This window comes from Balaenoptera ricei, chromosome 3, assembly GCF_028023285.1.
Source record: "Balaenoptera ricei isolate mBalRic1 chromosome 3, mBalRic1.hap2, whole genome shotgun sequence".
In the NCBI taxonomy this organism is placed as follows: domain Eukaryota; kingdom Metazoa; phylum Chordata; class Mammalia; order Artiodactyla; family Balaenopteridae; genus Balaenoptera; species Balaenoptera ricei.
In genome coordinates, this window is record NC_082641.1 from 177,721,140 (window position 1) to 177,740,786 (window position 19,647).

The 19,647-nt window shown below is 54.3% G+C and overlaps 1 protein-coding gene across 3 annotated transcripts; it reads left to right on the forward strand.

Annotated features, from left to right (window-relative positions):
* The first annotated feature begins 486 nt into the window (after positions 1-486).
* KHSRP (KH-type splicing regulatory protein) lies at positions 487-18,960 on the forward strand. Of its 3 annotated transcripts, none has more exons than XM_059918631.1 (20): positions 487-864; positions 2,582-2,678; positions 3,313-3,351; positions 3,698-3,737; positions 4,688-4,737; positions 5,027-5,098; positions 5,880-5,937; positions 6,250-6,424; positions 6,605-6,703; positions 7,038-7,136; positions 7,273-7,375; positions 8,082-8,182; positions 8,278-8,422; positions 8,500-8,660; positions 8,742-8,851; positions 9,281-9,369; positions 9,455-9,655; positions 9,762-9,839; positions 9,921-10,081; positions 18,379-18,960. In XM_059918631.1, the coding sequence occupies exons 1-20, from the start codon at positions 607-609 to the stop codon at positions 18,457-18,459; spliced, it is 2,217 nt and encodes a 738-aa protein (XP_059774614.1). In that variant the 5' UTR covers positions 487-606; the 3' UTR covers positions 18,460-18,960. The 3 variants fall into 3 exon arrangements, with proteins under 3 accessions (XP_059774614.1, XP_059774615.1, XP_059774613.1); XM_059918632.1 differs by lacking the exon at positions 18,379-18,960 and adding an exon at positions 11,260-12,370 and having other exon boundaries at positions 489-864; XM_059918630.1 differs by lacking the exon at positions 18,379-18,960 and having other exon boundaries at positions 490-864; positions 9,921-12,370.
* The last annotated feature ends 687 nt before the right edge of the window (positions 18,961-19,647 follow it).

Here is a 19,647-nt window from a genome sequence, read left to right on the forward strand (position 1 = left end):
TCACACAGATCTCGTCAGAGACTGGATACGTTGATTGCCAATCTCTATAAAAAAAAAACCTCCTTCCATGTGTACTCATTGGCTTGCGTAGACGACTATCTCGCCGGACGCCCGCCCAGCCGTTCAAAGAAGCCTTTCGCCAGATCCCTCCTTCCTGTCCACTTGACTCTTCGGAGCCATCAATCCGGTTCTGAAGCCGCCCACCGATTCTGGAACTCCCGCTTCATTGGGCCTCGGGTCTTCTCGGATCTCCTCGATTTGCCCTCCCAGCGCCGGCAGCCCGCGGCCCACTGCCTCCGAAAGCTGTCGATCTCCCGGCGCCTCCCGCCCACTGCCCCTCCCGGCACTCCGATTGGCCGCTCGCCTCCAGAGCCCGTGATTGGTGTCCCGGGAGCAGCAGCCGCCTTCCATTGGCCCGGAGGCGCCGTCCGTCAAGCCGGCGTCGGGAGGGGGCGTCCCTCTCCCCCCTCGTCGTCTTTCCAGCCGCTGGGTTCCCAGAGTGCTCCGCGGCCGTGTGGAGCGAGGCCTTGTTCCCGCGTTGAGCCGCTGCTGCCGCCGCCGCCTCCTCAGCTTCAGCCTCCGCGCCAGGCCCGGCCCCGCCGCGCCATGTCGGACTACAGCACGGGAGGACCCCCGCCCGGGCCGCCGCCACCCGCCGGCGGGGGCGGGGGATCCGGAGGAGCCGGGGGTGCCGGGGGAGGCCCGCCGCCGGGCCCGCCGGGCGCGGGGGACCGGGGCGGCGGCGGTCCAGGCGGCGGCGGCCCGGGCGGAGGGTCAGCCGGGGGCCCCTCGCAGCCGCCCGGCGGGGGTGGTCCGGGAATCCGCAAGGACGCCTTCGCAGACGCAGTGCAGCGGGCCCGCCAGGTGAGGAGGCCGCGGGCCTGAGGGGCGCGCGCGCGGGCGGGGGAGGGGGCGGGGTCACGTGCGCGCGCGGGGTCGCGGGGGGGGCGGGGCCGCCGCGGGGTCACGTGAGGCGGGGGGCGGGGGCCTGGGCCTCCCCAGACACCTGGAGTGGGGGGCCCCCCCGGGGGTGACCCCCTGCAGGGGGAAGGGTCGTCCGGGGTTCACCCAAGAGCGGCCGCTGCGTGTGCAGGGTACTTGGAGCTCGGGGACTCACTTTGGGGACTTCCCTCCCCCGTTAGGACATCCTCCACTCCTGGAAGCAGGGGGTCCGCCTTCCCAGGGAAGTCTTGCTGTGCCCCCACCTCCCCATCAGGGCAAAGAGCAGTTTGCCCCCAACCCGGTCCCATTTCTGCCTGCTCCCCAGGAAGGAGGGACTTCGGGGCGGGAAGAAAAGTCCTCTTGAGCTTGTAAAGTGGAAAGGGGACCCTTTGGCTGCCAGGCGGTGGCCAAGCACTTAGTTGAAATGGGGAGGGTGGGCCTAGGGACTGGCTCTTTTTGATGCTTCTGGTGACTTGAAAGCGTGGTCTGTCTCTTTTGGGGAGAGAAGGGAAGGGTCCCACCACTGTGTTTTGGGGCATGATGACTACGTGGAGGTGTCACATGCTGGTGTGTGACATCCCCGGCTCCATTCTCGGCCTCCCCACGGCCTGAGGGGAGGAGGCCCATAGAAAGAGAGAACTTTGTTGCCCTTTCAAAAGGAAGCTGACCCGGCTCAGGCCATTGAGTGCTTTCTCACTCAGGATTGTCCCAAAACCTCCAGGACACAGTGGGAGGTCCCGTTAGGGGAATGCCCTCTTCCCCTCCCAGCGTGGTCTGTGACTTTCACCCCTGGGGTGGGACAGGGTTCTAAGCTGCACTTGATCTGGTTGCCCCCAAACTGTCTTGAGTGAGAAGCAACTCTAACAAGGAGAGTTGGTGCTGTCAGTTGGGGTGGGATAAGGCCCCATCTAGGCATCCCAAGAGTTTTGGCTCAAAGTGTTTTTAAAAAGAAAAAAGAAAAAGTTTTACAGGTGAAAAGATAGATCCTCAGCTCATGGTTTGTGTTTCTTTGGAAAACTTGTAATGATTCCACCAGCAGAGTCTGGTCTTAAATTTGTTGGGTTGGAGTTTATTTGACGTTGCTGTTCGTGTGTCTAAAATGTAACATGTGTTCTGAGAAAGGTCTTCTGTTTTGGTTAAAATGAGGGTTTCAGATGCCTTGAAGCAAAAACTTTTCTAAGATTTGTTGAACAAATGCAAAGATTTTGAGAGTGAGGGAGATAAAGGAAAGTTGTGCTCTTCAGCATCCCAGAGGACCAGGAGCTTGGGCAAGGGAGTGTCTGAAAGTTCTCCCTGGAGGAGGGGCCCTGAGGACCTTCCCTGGCACCTGAACTTCTGTTCCTTTCGCCCCTAGAACAAGTCAGTGTGGATTACACTCTGGCCACAAACAAATTAGGCACAAGTCTCATAGAGAAAAGGGAGTTTTGAAATTCCTGAATAACTCTTGAACTCTGAGGCCTTGGGTAAAAACTTTTTCTAGAAGGTCTTAACCCCCAGGCTCTTCCCCAAATCTGGGGGAAGCCACTCCCAAGCCAGACAGCAAGACCTGTTGGGTTTAATGAACCAGAGAAGTCGATCTGAGCACCATGGAGGGAGATTTTGGGTGGTAATTTTTCTCTGCTTACAACTTTATTTCTAGATCGCAGCCAAAATTGGAGGTGATGCCGCTACAACAGTAAATAACAGCACTCCTGATTTTGGTTTTGGAGGCCAAAAGAGGCAGTTAGAAGATGGAGGTAACTACCTGCTGGAGGGGCAGGGGGGAGAGAGTGAGGTGCCTTTGTTTGAATGTGGTTCAAAGTGGGGGGAGCCCGCTGCCATTTTGGTCTTTTAAAACCTCAGCGATCCCAGCTTTGTTGTCTCTTTTTGTTCGGGCTGCCATCCTGAGGTATCAGGTGGCTGAGTGGAGGGCAGATTGATTGTGACCAGGTCCAAGTTGTAAGTTCTCAAGACTGTTCCTCCCCTCCTGCCAAGCTAGGGAAGTGTTGGCAGTTCTCTCGAGGCCCCACATCAGTGCAGTGTGGCTGGCCTGGGGGCATGCAGTGTGATCCAGAGCAGCCCAGAGTATCAACTCAGTGATCAGCCTGACTTCCCCAAGGCAGGTTTGGTCCTAAGCCGGAAGGACTCGGGTGCCACCGTAATTTTCCCCCTGTTACAAAGGGCTTCTTATACCTGAGTGCCAGTAGGGGGGGATTGATGAAGTCTGGCCCCCCTCAGGGGTTGATCTCTGCTACTCCCCTGCCCTGGCTCTGACGCGGGGGCTGGGGGACAGGACGATTGTCTGCCAGGACATGCGGCACCAGCATCAGATTTGAGGCAGCTGTGGGTGGGTGGGTGGGTGCTGCATCTGACATCCTCTTCTTTTCACAGACCAACCGGAGAGCAAGAAACTGGCTTCCCAGGGAGACTGTAAGTCCACTGGGTGACACAGGCAGAGGGCAGCTTCAGGATCTTAGGAGGTTTCTAGCAGTGGGGAGCTGGAAGTACTGAGCAGACAGCACCTCCTGCATGGAGGCTCTTGGTGTTCCTCTGGGGTCCATGAGCTTTAGAGAACCCAGAGCCTGGGAATTGAGGCAGAAACCTCAGAGTGTGTGTGGTTGTGAGGCGGGCTCCATTGCGTTCACTCGGGAAGGCTCGGAAGCACTGTGATAAGTGCTAGTTGCCCCTCGTGCAGGCAGGAATGCCTGGGGCCGGCAGTGTTTGGGGTCCCAAAGAGGAACCAGGCCAATCTTTCCTTTGGATTTTCTCTCTGCAGCCATCAGTTCTCAGCTTGGACCCATCCATCCTCCCCCCAGGTAAGTTGTGATTTGGAGAACATGTCATTTCTTTTCTCGCTATCTCTGGCCTTTTGTACTGACTTGAGGGAGAGCTCTGTCTGAGGCCACATCGTTTAGGGCTTTGTCTCCCTTGCTGCTTGACCAGGGAAAGGAATGAAAAGCAGAAGGAGCTTCATTTGTCCCTTGTACTTACTGTCTGTGGGGCTGTAGAGAGCACAGGGCTGTGGCTGTTAGCTGTAATGAGGAAGGGGGAGCTCTGCACCCTCTTGCTTCCTTTGTTTGGAGTGGGGACAGTCAGAAGCACAGCTATCCCTCCTCCTAGGAAAAGCTGGGGACTGACCTTAGCCTTCTCATCTGTCTTCCGTAGATTCTTGTTCCCTGAGAGCTGGAGGAGCCAGGGGGTCGGGGTGGGGGGAGGGTCTTTCTTACCTTTTTGCCCCAGAATGACCTCAGTGAATCTGACGTAGAATCCTTTGTGAAGGACCCTGTTCTTTTTTTTTTTTTTTTTCTCAGTTGGCTAAAGTTTTGTGAAATGCAGTAAAAACAACTTACTAGGAAAATGAAATGAAAAAGATACAAAGCCAGTTTTTTTTTTTTTTTTTAATTAAGATCTATAGACATCAGATGACACCATCAGATTTCTGTGAAAGTGTCCCAAGTTCTCTCAGCACTGGTCCAGGGGTTCACGCCACCCCAGACCAAGCCTCTCGTGGCCCAGAAAGGGAAACTGAGGCCCCGAGAGGTTGGTTGATCTGCTGTGGGCCGAGGGAGCCCCCGAGCTGTTGTCAGGCTCTGCTTGGGCCTGTGGGGGCTTGGTCCCTATGTCATAGAAGGCGGGGGCTTGGTCCCTATGTCATAGAAGGCAGGGCCTGTGGCTTTGGGGATCTTTCTCCAGGAGGCCCTCTGGCTCTTCCATCCCCCCTACTTCGCTCCTACTTGAGGCTGACTCTCGTCGTCTCTCTTTGCAGGACTTCAATGACAGAAGAGTACAGAGTCCCAGACGGCATGGTGGGACTAAGTGAGTGTGGGTCAGCCGTGATCAGGGATGCCCGTTACCCCCCCGTCTCTGGGACAGTCTCCCAGGAGCCCCCGGCAGCCCAGGAACCTCTGGTTTGAAAGAGCCCATTTCATGCTCTCTCTGTTCCCATCCTCTCTGGCCGGGGGAACAGCGGAGCTCTCAACTTGGCTGCTCCGCCCCCCCACCCCCACCCCCCGAACATCAGCGGGACCGGGACCCCCTCCACACAGTCTTCTCAGCGCCCGGCTCCCCGCCTCAATCTCTGCTTTTGTTCTTTTTTTCCACCTAGTCATTGGCAGAGGAGGTGAACAGATTAACAAAATCCAGCAAGATTCGGGCTGCAAAGTGCAGATCTCTCCAGGTATGGGAAGCCAGATCTGGGCCAGGACAGGCGCTGGGCTGGGCTGAGCTGAGCGGGGCTGGGCGGGGTGTGTGTGGGGGTGCTCTTGGGCTCTCTATCATAATCCTCTGATTGCCGTGATTGGATAGAGGTGAAACGGACTGGTGTTCATTGAGCACGTTTTATGTGCTAGGCTCTAGCACGGCGCCTCGAGGTGTAGCTACAACTCTTTATTTTCTTCAGTTTTCTGGTGAGCGGGGAGGGCTGGAATCCAGTACAGGGAGCTGCACCCCAGACCCTGCTCTGACCATGTTGCCACCTGAGGTAAACACCTGGTGGAAAACAGGCGGGAATGTGTGAGGCAGGGGAGCTCATTAGGAAGAAGAGCTGAGGTCAGGCCTGGGTTCAAGTCCAGTTCTGCCTGCTCCTCGGCAAGTGCCTGCTTTGCAGGGCTTTCTGAGGGCTCGCCCTGCCTAACCTGTGCCCTTCATTGACTGGAAGCTGCTCGTCATCAGTGGTGATGGACGGGGCCCAGGTTTGGGACTTTCTGGAATCTGCCTTGCTTTCCATCTCATCTTTTTTCCTAAAAGTTTTGCCTCCCTTACTGGATTGTAAGCTTCCTGACCTTGGCCTTGTGTAGAGCAGCCTCCCAAGTGTTGGAGAGGTAAATTGATCTGTCAGGCCGCCACACGGTGGCAGAAGTAGCCACTGATTGTTCTGGAGGTCTCCTCATCTACATGGAAAGTCCTCCTGGTGGCTGCAGACCCAAGAATGCATTGACCCTATCTTCTCTTCTCTCCAGACAGCGGTGGCCTACCCGAGCGCAGCGTGTCCTTGACAGGAGCCCCGGAGTCTGTGCAGTAAGTCCCTGGCTGGGCCTGTCACTGTGACGAAGAGAGTGGGCAGAAGCCCTCTGGATCCCTTTGAAGTTGAGGGTGACTCCTACACCATGTCTCTCAAGCCTTGCCCTCTCCAGGGGGGCTGTCCTGACTCTATGATTCCCCTGAATCCTGAGATCTGGGGAACCTGGGCCTGAATAGCCCCAGCCCCAAGGACAGGACCATTTGTCATCTGTCAGGCCATGTGGGTTGGAATCGCCTTCCCTGGGACCTGGGTGGAGCTGCCAGGCCAGTCCTCTCTCAGGTGATGACACCCATTTTTCCCCTTCCCAGGAAAGCAAAGATGATGCTGGATGATATCGTCTCTCGGGGTCGTGGGGGCCCCCCTGGACAGTTCCACGACAACGCCAACGGGGGCCAGAACGGCACGGTGCAGGAGATCATGATCCCCGCAGGGAAGGCCGGCCTGGTCATCGGCAAAGGTGGAGAGACGATTAAGCAGCTGCAGGTAAGGGAGTGGACCCCTCCCCTCCCAAGAAAGTTTCCTCCCTGGGGCTGTGCGTCTGCACACCGCTGCCCCCAGCCGCTTTGCCAGGGTCCTTCATCCTTTTTGATCACACCCGGCCCCCCACATGCCCCAGAAAGTCCTTTGAGAGCTCAGCACTGACTCTCAACCTTGGCTGTAAAGGAACGGGCTGGAGTGAAGATGATTTTAATCCAAGATGGATCCCAGAACACGAACGTGGACAAACCACTCCGGATCATTGGAGACCCTTACAAAGTACAGGTGACCGCACCCCGGGGGCTAGCGAGGGGTTCTGGGGCAGAGAGAGGGCAGGCAGATGAGCTGGAGATTCATATGCAAGTGGAGAGGTTTTCAAGAGCGCTGGCTTTGAAGTCAGCCCAGGACTTGTTCTCTGCTGAACTCTGCCTCCCGGCCGTTTGTACGTGAGCAGGTGGCCTAAACTCCAGAAAATGGGGGTGCTCACCACGTCTGCCTCTTAGGGCGGCGGATAAAGAGCTCGGCACACGTGCGTTGGTCCTTAGCTTAGGCCCGTGACCCCTGGGCACGCGGTGGGGCGGCGGTGCTTATATGAGCACTGTGCTTCGTGTGTTTGTAGCAAGCCTGCGAGATGGTGATGGACATCCTTCGGGAGCGTGACCAGGGTGGCTTTGGGGACCGGAATGAGTATGGATCCCGGATCGGCGGGGGCATTGATGTGAGTGCAGGCTTCCCCAGGTGGATGGAGTGCCAGGATAGGCTGGGGGGGGCGGGGAGGTTGGCCAGCGGGCAGTAGAGGGCCGCAGGCTGGGGACAGAGCCCAGCTGACTCTCCTGCGTCCCGCCCGCCCTCAGGTGCCAGTGCCTAGGCATTCTGTGGGGGTGGTCATCGGCCGGAGCGGAGAGATGATTAAGAAGATCCAGAATGACGCGGGTGTTCGGATACAGTTTAAGCAAGGTCAGGGGCCAGCCGGGGGTCCGCTGGGCACGTGGACGTGTTGACCAGGTCTGTCCGCTGAGGAGCACTCTTGGGGTCCCCTGCGGGCAGCTTGGCACCAGGGTTAGCCTGTTGAGCCCCTGCGGTGCCTCATTACTCCTAGACCAGCAGGACATACCTCATCACCTCCCCCCCGGTGGGACAGCCACGTGAGAAAGTGGGTGACAGGCAGCTTTCCAAGTCCAAGGGGAGAGTGTGTTTTTCTCTCCTGTCAGATCCTCTTTTTCCCTCTCCCCGCCCAAGGGCTCTCCTGACCACGCCGCCAGGGCCCCTGGGCTGCATTAGCTTACACGGCCCCAGCTCTGGGCTCCTGCCAACCACAGTGAGAGGGTCTGTGGGGAGGAGGGACTCCTCTGTGCTTTTGAGAGTTTTGTTGTCAGTTCTTAGTTCTGTCAAGTGCATCCGTTAGTTTTGGGGGATACCTGATTCAGAAAGAAGCCTCATCCGCCACCCTGCCTTAGCTGGTTGGTTTCCTTCTCTGGCACCGTGGGCCCGCCGGCCTTTCTCGGCCCCTGAATACGTGGAGGGCGGCGAGCAGCACTTTGAGGCTGAGATATTTCAGACACCTAGCCTGGTCCAGCTTCTACCCTGAAGAGGCGGTGTTAATGGGGGTTTGGAGTTGTGCTTCTCTTGTAATTGCGTTTTTGTTCTCTGGGTGCTGCCTCAGATGATGGGACGGGTCCCGAGAAGATAGCTCACATAATGGGACCCCCAGACCGGTGTGAGCACGCCGCGAGGATCATCAATGATCTCCTCCAGAGCCTCAGGGTGGGTGGCGTCGGCTGTGCTGAGAAGGGCTGGTGGGGACAGAGGGGCCAGGCTGGGTTCCTGTGTTAACTCTCTGTCTCCTCCCTGCCCTGCAGAGTGGTCCCCCGGGCCCTCCAGGGGGTCCTGGCATGCCCCCAGGGGGCCGAGGTCGAGGAAGAGGCCAAGGCAACTGGGGCCCTCCCGGTGGGGAGATGACCTTCTCCATTCCCACTCACAAGTGCGGGCTGGTCATCGGCCGAGGTGAGTAGCCCTTCCACGGGCCCCATCCCTTCCCCGCTCTCCTCCCACCCTCCCTTCACAGCCTGTGGCTTCCGCAGGTGGCGAGAACGTGAAAGCCATAAACCAGCAGACGGGCGCCTTTGTAGAGATCTCCCGGCAGCTGCCACCCAACGGGGACCCCAACTTCAAATTGTTCATCATCCGGGGCTCGCCCCAGCAGATCGACCACGCCAAGCAGCTCATCGAGGAGAAGATCGAGGTGGGCTGGGGAGGGGCTCTGGGAGCCTGGGCCTGGCTCCTTCTCCCACTCCACTGACTTGTCCGATTCTCTTTCCTCCAGGGTCCCCTCTGCCCAGTGGGACCAGGCCCTGGGGGCCCAGGCCCTGCCGGCCCCATGGGACCCTTCAACCCCGGGCCCTTCAATCAGGGGCCACCCGGGGCTCCCCCTCAGTGAGTATCCCTGCCGGCTCCCTGGGGTTTGGGGTGGGGTGGGGCTGTGCTGGCAGGGAGACTGGCGGACCCTGTGTCCGTCCCCTCCACTGAGATGGCCAGCCCCGCCTCGTGGAAGTGCTGAGCGTTTGGCCTCAGACGTGATCCCGGCCAGCCCCCTGTTTTACAGACACATTCTTAAAAGATGCCACAGGTGTTGCCCTTGGTCTCCACCCACGCGTAGATCCGTGCATGGTGCGCTCGGGGACTTGCACTTCCTTGAGTCAACATAGCCTTTGGCGTTTGCATCGGTCATCTCATGCCCTTCCCTGGGCCAGGAACCCGCAGCGCCACTCAAGGGGTGCTCTGGGTCCCCGTCCGAGCTGCGGCCATCCTCTGTGGGGACCCAGGAGCAGCCTGGCTCACGTGTTCCCCGTTCTCGTCCTGCAGTGCTGGAGGCCCCCCTCCTCACCAGTACCCACCCCAGGGCTGGGGCAATACCTACCCTCAGTGGCAGCCGCCTGCTCCTCACGACCCGAGTAAGTGTAAGGACCTGATCAGGGCAGGCGGAGAGGGGGCCGGCTTTCCGGGCCACCGCTCAGCCCACACGTCCTCCTCCCACAGATAAAGCCGCGGCTGCCGCCGCAGACCCCAACGCCGCCTGGGCCGCCTACTACTCACACTACTACCAGCAGCCCCCAGGCCCCGTGCCAGGCCCAGCGCCGGCCCCCGCGGCCCCGCCCACCCAGGGCGAGCCCCCTCAGCCTCCACCTGCCGGCCAGTCGGACTACACTAAGGCCTGGGAGGAGTATTACAAGAAGATCGGTGAGTGCCTGGCCCACGGCGGGGGCTCGGGTCCGCCAGCGAGCAGTGGGCGGGTGGGTGGCCGTGTCCCCCGCCTGGGCTCTGACCTCGCAGCCTGTGTCCACAGGCCAGCAGCCCCAGCAGCCCGGCGCGCCCCCGCAGCAGGACTACACGAAGGCCTGGGAGGAGTACTACAAGAAGCAGGGTGAGCCGGCGGGGCCGCGGGGGGCAGGACCGGGCTCGCCCTCGTGCCGGCCACGCTCACCCGCCCTCTGCTCCCCCACAGCTCAAGTGGCCACGGGAGGGGGTCCGGGAGCGCCCCCAGGCTCCCAGCCGGACTACAGTGCCGCCTGGGCCGAATATTACAGACAGCAAGCCGCTTACTACGGACAGACTCCAGGTCCTGGCGGCCCCCAGCCTCCACCCACACAGCAGGGACAGCAGCAGGCAAGTGGGAATTGCCACCCTCCTCCTCCTCCTTTCTCCTTCCAACCCCCGGCTACCGTCCATCCTGCCTTAGTGGGTAGCGCCGGAAATCCCTTCCCCTGCGGGGTGTGTCCTTGATGCCTGCAGCGGGGGCCACGTGGCCAGAGGTCTCCGGGAGTCCCCACGCGCCGGGGGAAGTGTGTGCTGGGTCCAGAGGTTAAACGAAGAGGCCTCCCTCCGCCGGCCCGCTTGTTCCTGTGTAACGCTGTCAATGATGCTGGGGGAGAGCGCGCGAAACAAATAAAAGGAGGAACTGTTGAACTGGTGGGTAGTCCTGGGGGTGGGGGGCAGGCCGTCCGCTCAGATGCTGGTCGCCATCCTGGCTGCTAACTCACTCAAAATCTGGCCACTTGGGAAGAAAACGGATATTTTTTCCCCTCTCTGCATTACTTTCATGGTTTTTGTTCTTTTGATTCTTTTATTTTTGAAACCACGATCTCTCCCCGCGTGTCCAAGTGACTGTGTGTGCTGCAAGCGGCCCCGTGCGGCTCGGCCGTGGCCCGGCCGTGGCTCCTCCCGTGGCTCCTCCCGTGGGCGGTGGGGAGGTGCCGAAGGGCCTGGACCCTCCCGCTCCGCCCAGGCCTCGGCCTCTCTGCTCCCGCGCCCGCCTTGTGTCCTGGTCTTGTCTGTGAAGTGGGCATGACGATCGCTGCCACCTTCCAACCTACCTCACAGGGGTGTTGTGGGGACACCGTGATCTCTGACTGTCATGTTGTGATGCGCCGGGGCCGCCCGCCCTCCTTCCTAAAGACAGGGCCCCCTCCTCCCTCCCCTCCCCTCCCCTGCTCCCAGCCCTGAGCGCTTCTCGCCCGCTCTCGCGCGCGCTCTCTCTCTCTCTCTCTCTCTCTCTCTCTCTCTCTCTCTCTCTCTCTCTCCCTCCCTCCCCCCCCCACTCCCTCCCTCCCTCCCTCTCTCCCTGCTTCTTCTCCTTCCTTTGTGTCACTCTCTCCTCCATCAGGGAGCCAGTCTGACTTCAGCCGAGCCCCGGAGCACTGACTAGACAGCTACAGACACATCCTTCGGCCTGCGCTCGCCACAGGCTCGGGAGAGGGGCTTCCTGGCCCCCTCCTCGCCCCAGTCCCCCAGTCTCCCGCCTCCCCTCCCGTAGTGACCAATTCCTATCTCTTCCCTCTCCGCAGGCTCAATGAATCGAATGAATGTGAACTTCTTCATCTGTGAAAATCTTTTATTATTTTTTTTCCATTTTCTGTTTGGGGGCTTTTTGTTTGTTTTTCTTCCGTTTGTTTGTCGAGAGAGCGATGGCTGCCAAGTGGGGGGTGCCTGGGGAGCCCTCGCTGTGAGTGGCTTGGAGGTCGCAGCACAGGCGGTGCCGGGCTCTCGCTCTCTCGCTCTCTTGCTCATTCTGTGTGTCTCACATGCTTTTTTTCTTTCAAAATTCGGATCTTTCATGTTGAGCCAGCCATAGAAGATAGCGAGAACTAAATCTCTGCAAAAAAAAAAAGATTAAAAATTAAAAAGCAAAACAAACCCTATGAAATTATATATATATATATTAAAAAATCTCTATCATCCCCCCCCCGCCCCACCCCAGCGTTCCTGACCCTGCCTCTTTCAGGAGAAAGCAATTCATTGACTCCTCACTACCACCTTTGGCCCTCTTCATGTTTTTAAAATAAACTTTTAAAAAGGAAAAAAGGTCACTCTTGCTATTTGTTTTTTTTTAGTTAGAGTTGGAACATTCCTTGGACCAGGTATTGGTATTGCAGGAAAGCCCGCCACCCCCCCCCCCCCACGTCAGGCAGCCCCTCGCTCAGCCTCTCTGCTCCTCCTCTCGCCCCCCCCCCCCCCGCCCCAGCTCAGCTCCCCTGCCGCCCACCCCTCCCGCCCCCCGCCCCCAGGACTGCTCTGTCGTGTTTCATCGGTTCAAGAGGACGTTGAAACGGAAAACAGTTGAGAACAAAACAAAAAAAAAATTGTATGGCAGTTTTTACTTTTTATCGCTCGTTTTTAACTTCACAAATAAATGATAACAAAACCTCCCCGTGTCTGCCGGGTGCCGTCTCTCTCTTTCTCTCCCCGTAGAGTTTTGAAGCAGATGTTTGTTCTTTATAGATGTTGTAAAAGCCTGATAATGGTGATTGGAAATTACAAGCTTTGTGTTGTGTTGGTTTTTTTTTTTTTTTTTAAACCGGAATTATAAGAAAAGATAGTTTTCTGCAGGCGCATTGTGCTTTCCTAACTCTGCCCCCCACCCCTTTTTTGGTTAAATAAAGTGCTTTTTGTCTAAAACGGCGTGCTGGCCGCAGTTGTGTTTGCAGAGGAAACAAGCTGAAGAGGAGCTTGGCCCGTGAGAGTGGGGTGTGGGCCCCCCAAAGACTGGCCGCCTGGTCTTGTAGGAAGGGAGAAGCAGGCAGAGCCCCAGCAGTGCAGTCCTCCTCCAGCGTTCCTGCCTCTGGGAACGTGGGGAGCAAGGCCCCCAGGAGGGTCCCCAGGGACAGGTGTTCCCATGGCTACAGCCTGCCACCACAGCAAACCCATGGCCGGCCGTGCCTTGCGGGACTCGGCATGGCCCTGATGGCATGCCTAGCTGTGGCCTGTTTTGCTAGCGAGCCCTGAGGTGGAAACCTGGCCTGTTGAAAGGAAGGGTGTCCATTCCAGTGGTTTGCGGCAGTCTAAGGACGAGGGCAGGAGATGGGACGGTGGTCTGAGAGGCCACTTGAGCTGTCGGGCCCAGGGGTGATCGTGTGGAGGCATGCTGTTTGCCTGGGGTGTTCCTCTGGGATTTAGGGTTGAAATACCAGTGCTGAAAAACTCAGGAGTCCCACTCAGAATCTGGATGTCTGGGCCTACAGGCAACAGCTGCCACCTCTAGGTGGGGCTGTTCACGGCCCCCATGACCTTCCAGGTTTATTAGGGACCTGCCCCAGTGGGAGTGCCCCTTGGTGGCCCCCAGTCAGCCCACTTGTGGGGCAGCGGGCCCAGGAAAGGGAGAGGCTGTCGATCTGGGGTCACGTGGGGAGTCAGCTTAGATTGGAACCCCAGGCTCCCCTCACCAGGCGTCTCACCTCAGGCCAGTGCACCTGCTCTGAGCTCTGGGGCAAGGGGAGAGCGGAGCCCCCGGCCCTGTCCTGACTCACTGCAGACTTTGGATGACAGAGCAGCACTTGGCAAAAATGTTTTCTGGAGCTGCTTCTGCCAAGATCTAGAGAAGGGGAGCAAAGGGGGGTTCAGTTCTGAGTATCGCAGGGTCACTGCCCTCCACCCCCTGACGGAGGGGGTGACAGGTTCGCAGGCCCCTTTTAGTTGCTGGTAAAGAATCGAGAGGTGCAGCCCCAGGGCCGTGTGGACGAGGGGAGACGGAAATGGGGCCGGAGGGCTGCCCTGCAAGGCCGCGCGGTACTGACAGCTGGGCACAAACTGTGCGGGGACGCTGTCCCTGGGAACAGGCCATAGGGCCAGGGTTGTGCCAGGCTAGCTCGCCCCCTTCCCATCCCATCCTTGGTGGTTGAGGCTAGCTTCTCTCACTCTTGCTCTCCTTACCTTTGGTTGCGGGAGGGGAACAGGAACAACACCAGAGTTCTCTGTCTTCACAGCAGTGAAAGTACAGGAGTTGCATGGGTCACTTTAAGATCGCCCTGCTTTCTACCTTGAGAACACGTGGCTGGCTTTGAGTTGAGCTGTGGTTGACCAGTTGTCCTAATCGTAACATGTTTTTTTTTTTTTTTTTGGAGATATGTTCTGAAATGTATTTAATTTTGCAGTTTTGGAGCCAGTCATTCCGTTCAGACCTTCGGTGTCATACCTGGGAGGCCACAGCCTGCACCCATTCTGCCTAATGGAAGAAATGGAACTCCCCAGTGTACATGCTGGGGAAACTGAGGCCCAGAGTTCTGGGAGCCAGGGCTGCAGTATAACCCCTGTGCTGTTTCAGCTGGACTTGCTCCCCTGGGGGGCCAGGGGAGTGAGCAGTAAGCAGGGAGTACTTAGGTTTCGGAGCAGGTTCTGCTGCTGGTAGAAGGCCAGGATGGGCTGACACAGGGTGTAGCGCACCTCCAGGCACTGGCGGATGGCGGACTTGCAGTCATCGGCCCGGCACTCCACCTGGCCCCGGCGCCTCAAGCTCTCTCTGGACCATTGCCTCCACAGAGCAGTCAAACACAATGACGAGGTTGGGGGCCCGGCCCACCTAGGCACACGTGAAGGGGGCTGGGTGAGGAAGAGGCTGGGCGCGCTGGCCCCCTGTGCCCCCGCCCCAGAGATCAGGAATCTAGGGTGGTGCGGCCCAGTAAAGAATAACCAGGTCCCTGGGTCTGTTTTACTTTTGGAGTTCCAAGTTTTTGTTTTATGTGTTTATTTTTTGACAGGTAGGACATTGGTGGAGCTCATAAACCAAACACCACCACTGGGAAAGGGCGAAGAGTCTCCTTGCTGTCCCCAGGCACCCAGTTTCACCCTCCCTGGAGGCAACCAAGTTCTCTATTTCTTGCGTCTCCTTCCAGAACTATTTTAGGCACGTGCCAGGCAGATCTGGTTCTGATGTTCTTTTTCCTCCTTTTTCATACAGATGGTAAAGACATTGATTTTCCCTTGATTTTATTCACTTAGTAAGCTGGAGATGGTTGCACATTGGCACACGAGGAAGTTCCCAGTCCTTTTTAATCACTATATAGTATGCTGTTGTGTGGATGTGTTATGATTTACTTAACTGGTTCCTCGATGGGTATTTAGATTGAAATATCCCTTTTAAGATGGATTTAAGCAGTTTCTCCTTGCCTTCCTCTTGCCTAGACATTTTCACTGGGGAAAGTACAAGAGTTGCCAGCTCACCACTGCACTGCCTCCCACTGCAGGGAGACCTCCCTGGGTCTCCGAGGCGGCCCACCGTGAGCCCCACCTCCTCCTACTTCCTCCAGAATTTCCTTGCAAAATAGAATCTGTCAGCACTTTAAAACAACAACAAAAACACAACCAAGTGGGATTCACTCCAGGAAAGCAAGGATGGTTCGATACAGTTGTGTTAATATCTTAAGTAAAGAAAAAGTCATGTGAGAATTCTCAGAAACACAGAAAGAACAATTTAAAAGACAAAGTTTACGCATTCCTGATTTAAAAAAAAAAAAAAAAAACTCGAAATTGGTAAATATATTCTCAGCCAGCATCTCATTTAATGGAAACTTGCTCTCCCGCTGAAGTTGGGAATAAGATAAAATTGCCCACTCTTATTTCCCTGGTGGCACAGTGGTTAAGAATCCACCTGCCAATGCAGGGGATATGGGTTTGAGCCCTGGTCTGGGAAGATCCCACATGCTGTAGAGCAACTAAGCCCGTGCACCACAACTACTGAACCTGTGCTCTAGAGCCCGTGAGCCACAACTACTGAAGCCCACGTAACTAGAGCCCTGCTTTGCAACAAGAGAAGCCACCGCAAAAAGAAGTCCGTGCACCACAATGAAGAGTAGCCCCTGCTCGCCGCAACTAGAGAAAGCCTGCACGCAGCAATGAAGACCCAATGCAGCCAAAAATTAATTAATTAATTAATTTTTAAAAAATTGCCCACTGGACGTTACAACTTAGTAAGATATGAGAGGATTAGCTAAAGCAATGAGATAAAACAATGGGAGAAACCCAAATTGGAAAGGAGGAGATAAAATCATGTCTGTTTGCAGATGGTGTGATTCTATTTCTGGAAAACTCATGAAAATCAACAAACTAGTACAGACTTGAGAGAATTTGATAAAGTAACCGGATGTAGTATTAACATACAGAAGCTTACATGTATATGAAAATCACCAGCTAGAAATAAGAAAGAAGGCCCTGTTTACAACAACATTACAAGCAACAACAAAAAATATATATATAAAACAGTCAGGCAAAACTTTTCCCAAAACTGTGCACTGTCTTTAAAGGAAGATCTTTAAGGAAAACTTAGGTAAAATATTCCTAAGTGACTCGAAAGGAGACTGGAACAAAAGGAAGAGATACATGTTCTTGGGTAGGAAGACTCAACGTTACAAAGCAGTCAGGCTGTTTCTAAATGAGTTTATAATCTTAATGTGATCCAAATGTGATGATATTTTTTAAGTGGAGATGGGTTGATTCTAACATTCGTCTACAAAAATAAGCAGGACTATCCAGGAAAAACAAGGCAAAGAAAAGCAATGGGCGGTGGAGGTGGGGAAGGGGGCATCCAACCTACCAGATATCAAAACATGGTAAAGCCGCCATCCTTAAACCAGTGCACAGGTGGACAGACAGACCCCTGGAACAGAATAGCAAGTCCAGAAATAGACTCGGGTGAATATGGAAAGTTGGCATATGGCTGGGGTGCCACCTCAAGTCAATGGAGAAAGGACAGACTTTTAAATAAATGGTGTGGGGACAACTGGATTCACCATTTGGAATCCTTACCAAATTTCCCCAACTAGGATATGTTCCAAATGGATCAGAGACATAAATGTAAGAAATAAAACTATACAAGTACTAAAGAAACCATGGATGAATTAATTACCTTATAACCTGGGATTGAGGAAAAACAACATCTCAAAATTCAGGAGAAATAACAGAAAATATTGATGAGTTTGACGAAAGTTTTTAAAATAACTTCTGCATGTCAAAGAGGCACAATAGGGAGTTCCCTGGCAGTCCAGTTGTTAGGACTCAGAGCTTTCACTGCCATAGCCCTGGGTTAAATCCCTGGTCAGAGAACTAAGATCTCACAAGCTGTGCCACGTGGCAAAAAAAAAAAGTGCAATAAATCAAAAGTCAAAAAATAATTGACAAACTGGACTGGGGGGAAAATTTGCAAACCATATCACAAACAGCTAATATACAAAGAGTTCCTAAAAATCAAGAAGAAAAAGACCAACAATCCACTGGGGGGGAAAAAAAAGTGAGCAAAAGATGTAAAGAGTGCACCGAAGAAGAAGTGAAAATGGCCCTAGAACTTTGGAAAAGATGCCCAGCCTCATTCACCATAAGAGAAATGCCCATTTAAAACCACCAAAATACCATTTCACACCTAATCAGGTTGACAAATGGCTGGTGGCAATGCGGAACAAAAAGGAGAGTGATGCCATCAATCAAAATCATCGACACATTTCTCTTTAACCCCGCAATTCCACTCCTGAGAACCCATCCTAAAGATGCTAGCAAAAATACGAAACGCCACACGAAGGTGATTGAGTGGGGCATCGTTGGTAGTGGGAAAAGATCGCGAGCGGCCTGCTGTCTGTGGGCTGTCAGAGGAATAAACAGTGGTGCTGCCACACAGCGGAATTCTGGTTGTAAAATGGGGCAAGGAAGAGGAGGACTTCTTGACACTGATATGACATCTTCAGGGTATATCTGAATGTTAAAAAAAGGAAGCCTGCTACATGTGGAATGCTACTTTCTGTGTGCAGAGGGACACACACAAGCGCACACATGGTTTATATTTGCAAAAAGAAGGACAATCCAAAAATCAATGAAAACGGTTGACTACAGGGAAAGGAGGGCACAGTTTGGGGTGGGGGTGGATCTACCTTTTTATGTGACTTTGACTTTGGAATCATTACATGTGGTGCAAATTCAAATTTTTAATTTAAAAAAGCAATCCCTGGGACTTCCCTGGTGGCGCATTGTTTAAGAATTCACCTGCCAATGCAGGGTACATGGGTTCGATCCCTGCTCCAGGAAGATCCCACATGTCGCAGAGCAACTAAACCTGCGCGCCACAACTACTGAGCCTGCGTGCTACAACTCCTGAAGCCCACACACGTAGAGCCCGTGCTCTGCAACAAGAGAAGCCACCGCAATGAGAAGCACATGCACCACAACGAAGAGTAGCCCCCCGCTCGCCACTACTAGAGAAAGGCCACGTGCAGCAACGAAGACCCAACATAGCCAAAATAAATTAATTAATTAAAAAAAAATCCCTAAACATCGAAAGCCAAGGTGAAATGAACGAACCCATATGTCAATGTCACGCCGCAACTACACACAGAAAATAATTATCTCAGGGGACCCAGTGTTTTTGTGGTATGTCCACAGTGAGACCTATTGTAAAGGAAAACCAGAGCTGCAAACAAATCTTAAACTTCCTTTGGTAGTTTTATGCTCAGTAGTTAAAATCGGTATGTTATTTGGAAACTATTTTGCATCTAATGGAATAATGCAAATGACAGTGTCAGTGGTTTTAGGAACCAGATTTTTTAGGGAAAAGAGAAAAGAGAAGTAAAACACTGTGACATTAAGTGTGAGCTGGAAATAACAGTAGAACTTGTGATTTCTTTTTCCTTTCAAATGTCTGTGTTTCCTAGCTCTGTCCACTGGAAAGGCCTGGAAACGATGACCAGCCGGTAGCAATGAGTACCCCTGGCACCCAGATGGGACACCACTGAAAAAGGGCCTTCATGGAGAAATGGCCAATTCCAGAGCTGGACCGGAAATGTGAAGGGGGGGCGGGTGTGAAGTCTTGTGCAGAAAGAAAGCAAGAGGATGAGTGTGAAATGGAGCTGTGTCCAGAGAACGCTATGCAATGTGAGAGGGCTGCTTTTGGCCAAAGATGGGACAGCTTGAGCAACAGCAAAAAAGAAGACTGGGGCTTCCCGGGTGGCACAGTGGTTAAGAATCTGCCTGCCAATGCAGAGGACACGGGTTTGAGCCCTGGTCCGGGAAGATCCCACATGCCGCGGAGCAACTAAACCCATGCACCACAACTACTGAGCCTGCGCTCTAGAGCCCGTGAGCCACAACTATTGAGCCCGCGTGCCACAACTACTGAAGCCCACGTGTCTAGAGCCCATGCTCCACAACAAGAGAAGCCACCGAAATGAGAAGCCCATGTACTGCAACGAAGAGTATCCCCCGCTCACCGCAACTAGAGAAAGCCCTGGTGCAGCAACGAAGACCCAACACAGCCAGAAAGAAAGAAAGAAAGAAGAGAGAGAGAGAGAGAGAGGGAGGGAGGGAGGGAGAGAGAGAGAGGGAGGGAAGGAGGGAGGGAGGGAGGGAGGGAGAGAGAGAGAGAGAGGAAGGAAGGAAGGAAGGAAGGAAGAAAGAAAATCGATTACAAAAAAGGAAGACTGATTATGGCCATCATCAAAAAGACTACAAACAATAAATACTAGAGAAGGTATGGAGAAAAATGAACCCTCCTACACCATTGGTGGGAATGTAAATTGGTGTAGCCGGTATGGAAAACAGTATGGAGGTTCCTTAAAAAACTAAAAATAGAGTTACCATATGATCTAGCAATCCCACTCCTGGGCATATATCTGGAGAAAACCTTAATTTGAAAAGATACATGCACCCCAATGTTCATAGCAGGACTATTACATAGCAACCAAGACATGGAAGCAACCTAAGTGTCCATCAACAGAGGAATAAAATGTGGTACATATATATACAATAGACTATTACTCAGCCATAAAAAAGAACAAAATAATGCCATTTGCAGCAACATGGATGGACCTAGAGATTGTCATACTAAGTGAAGTAAGTCAGACAGAGAAAGACAAATATCATATGATACCACTCATATGTGGAATCTAATTTTTTTAAAATGACAGAAATGAACTTACTTACAA

Bases quoted from the DNA above. Each gene is read 5' to 3' on its own strand.
- KHSRP (XM_059918630.1), top strand. From the start codon at position 607: ATGTCGGACTACAGCACGGGAGGACCCCCGCCCGGGCCGCCGCCACCC. The intron at 2,679-3,312 runs GTAACTACCTGC...TTCTTTTCACAG, and splicing joins GAGGCAGTTAGAAGATGGAG to ACCAACCGGAGAGCAAGAAA. The intron at 8,183-8,277 runs GTGGGTGGCGTC...CCTGCCCTGCAG, and splicing joins ATCTCCTCCAGAGCCTCAGG to AGTGGTCCCCCGGGCCCTCC.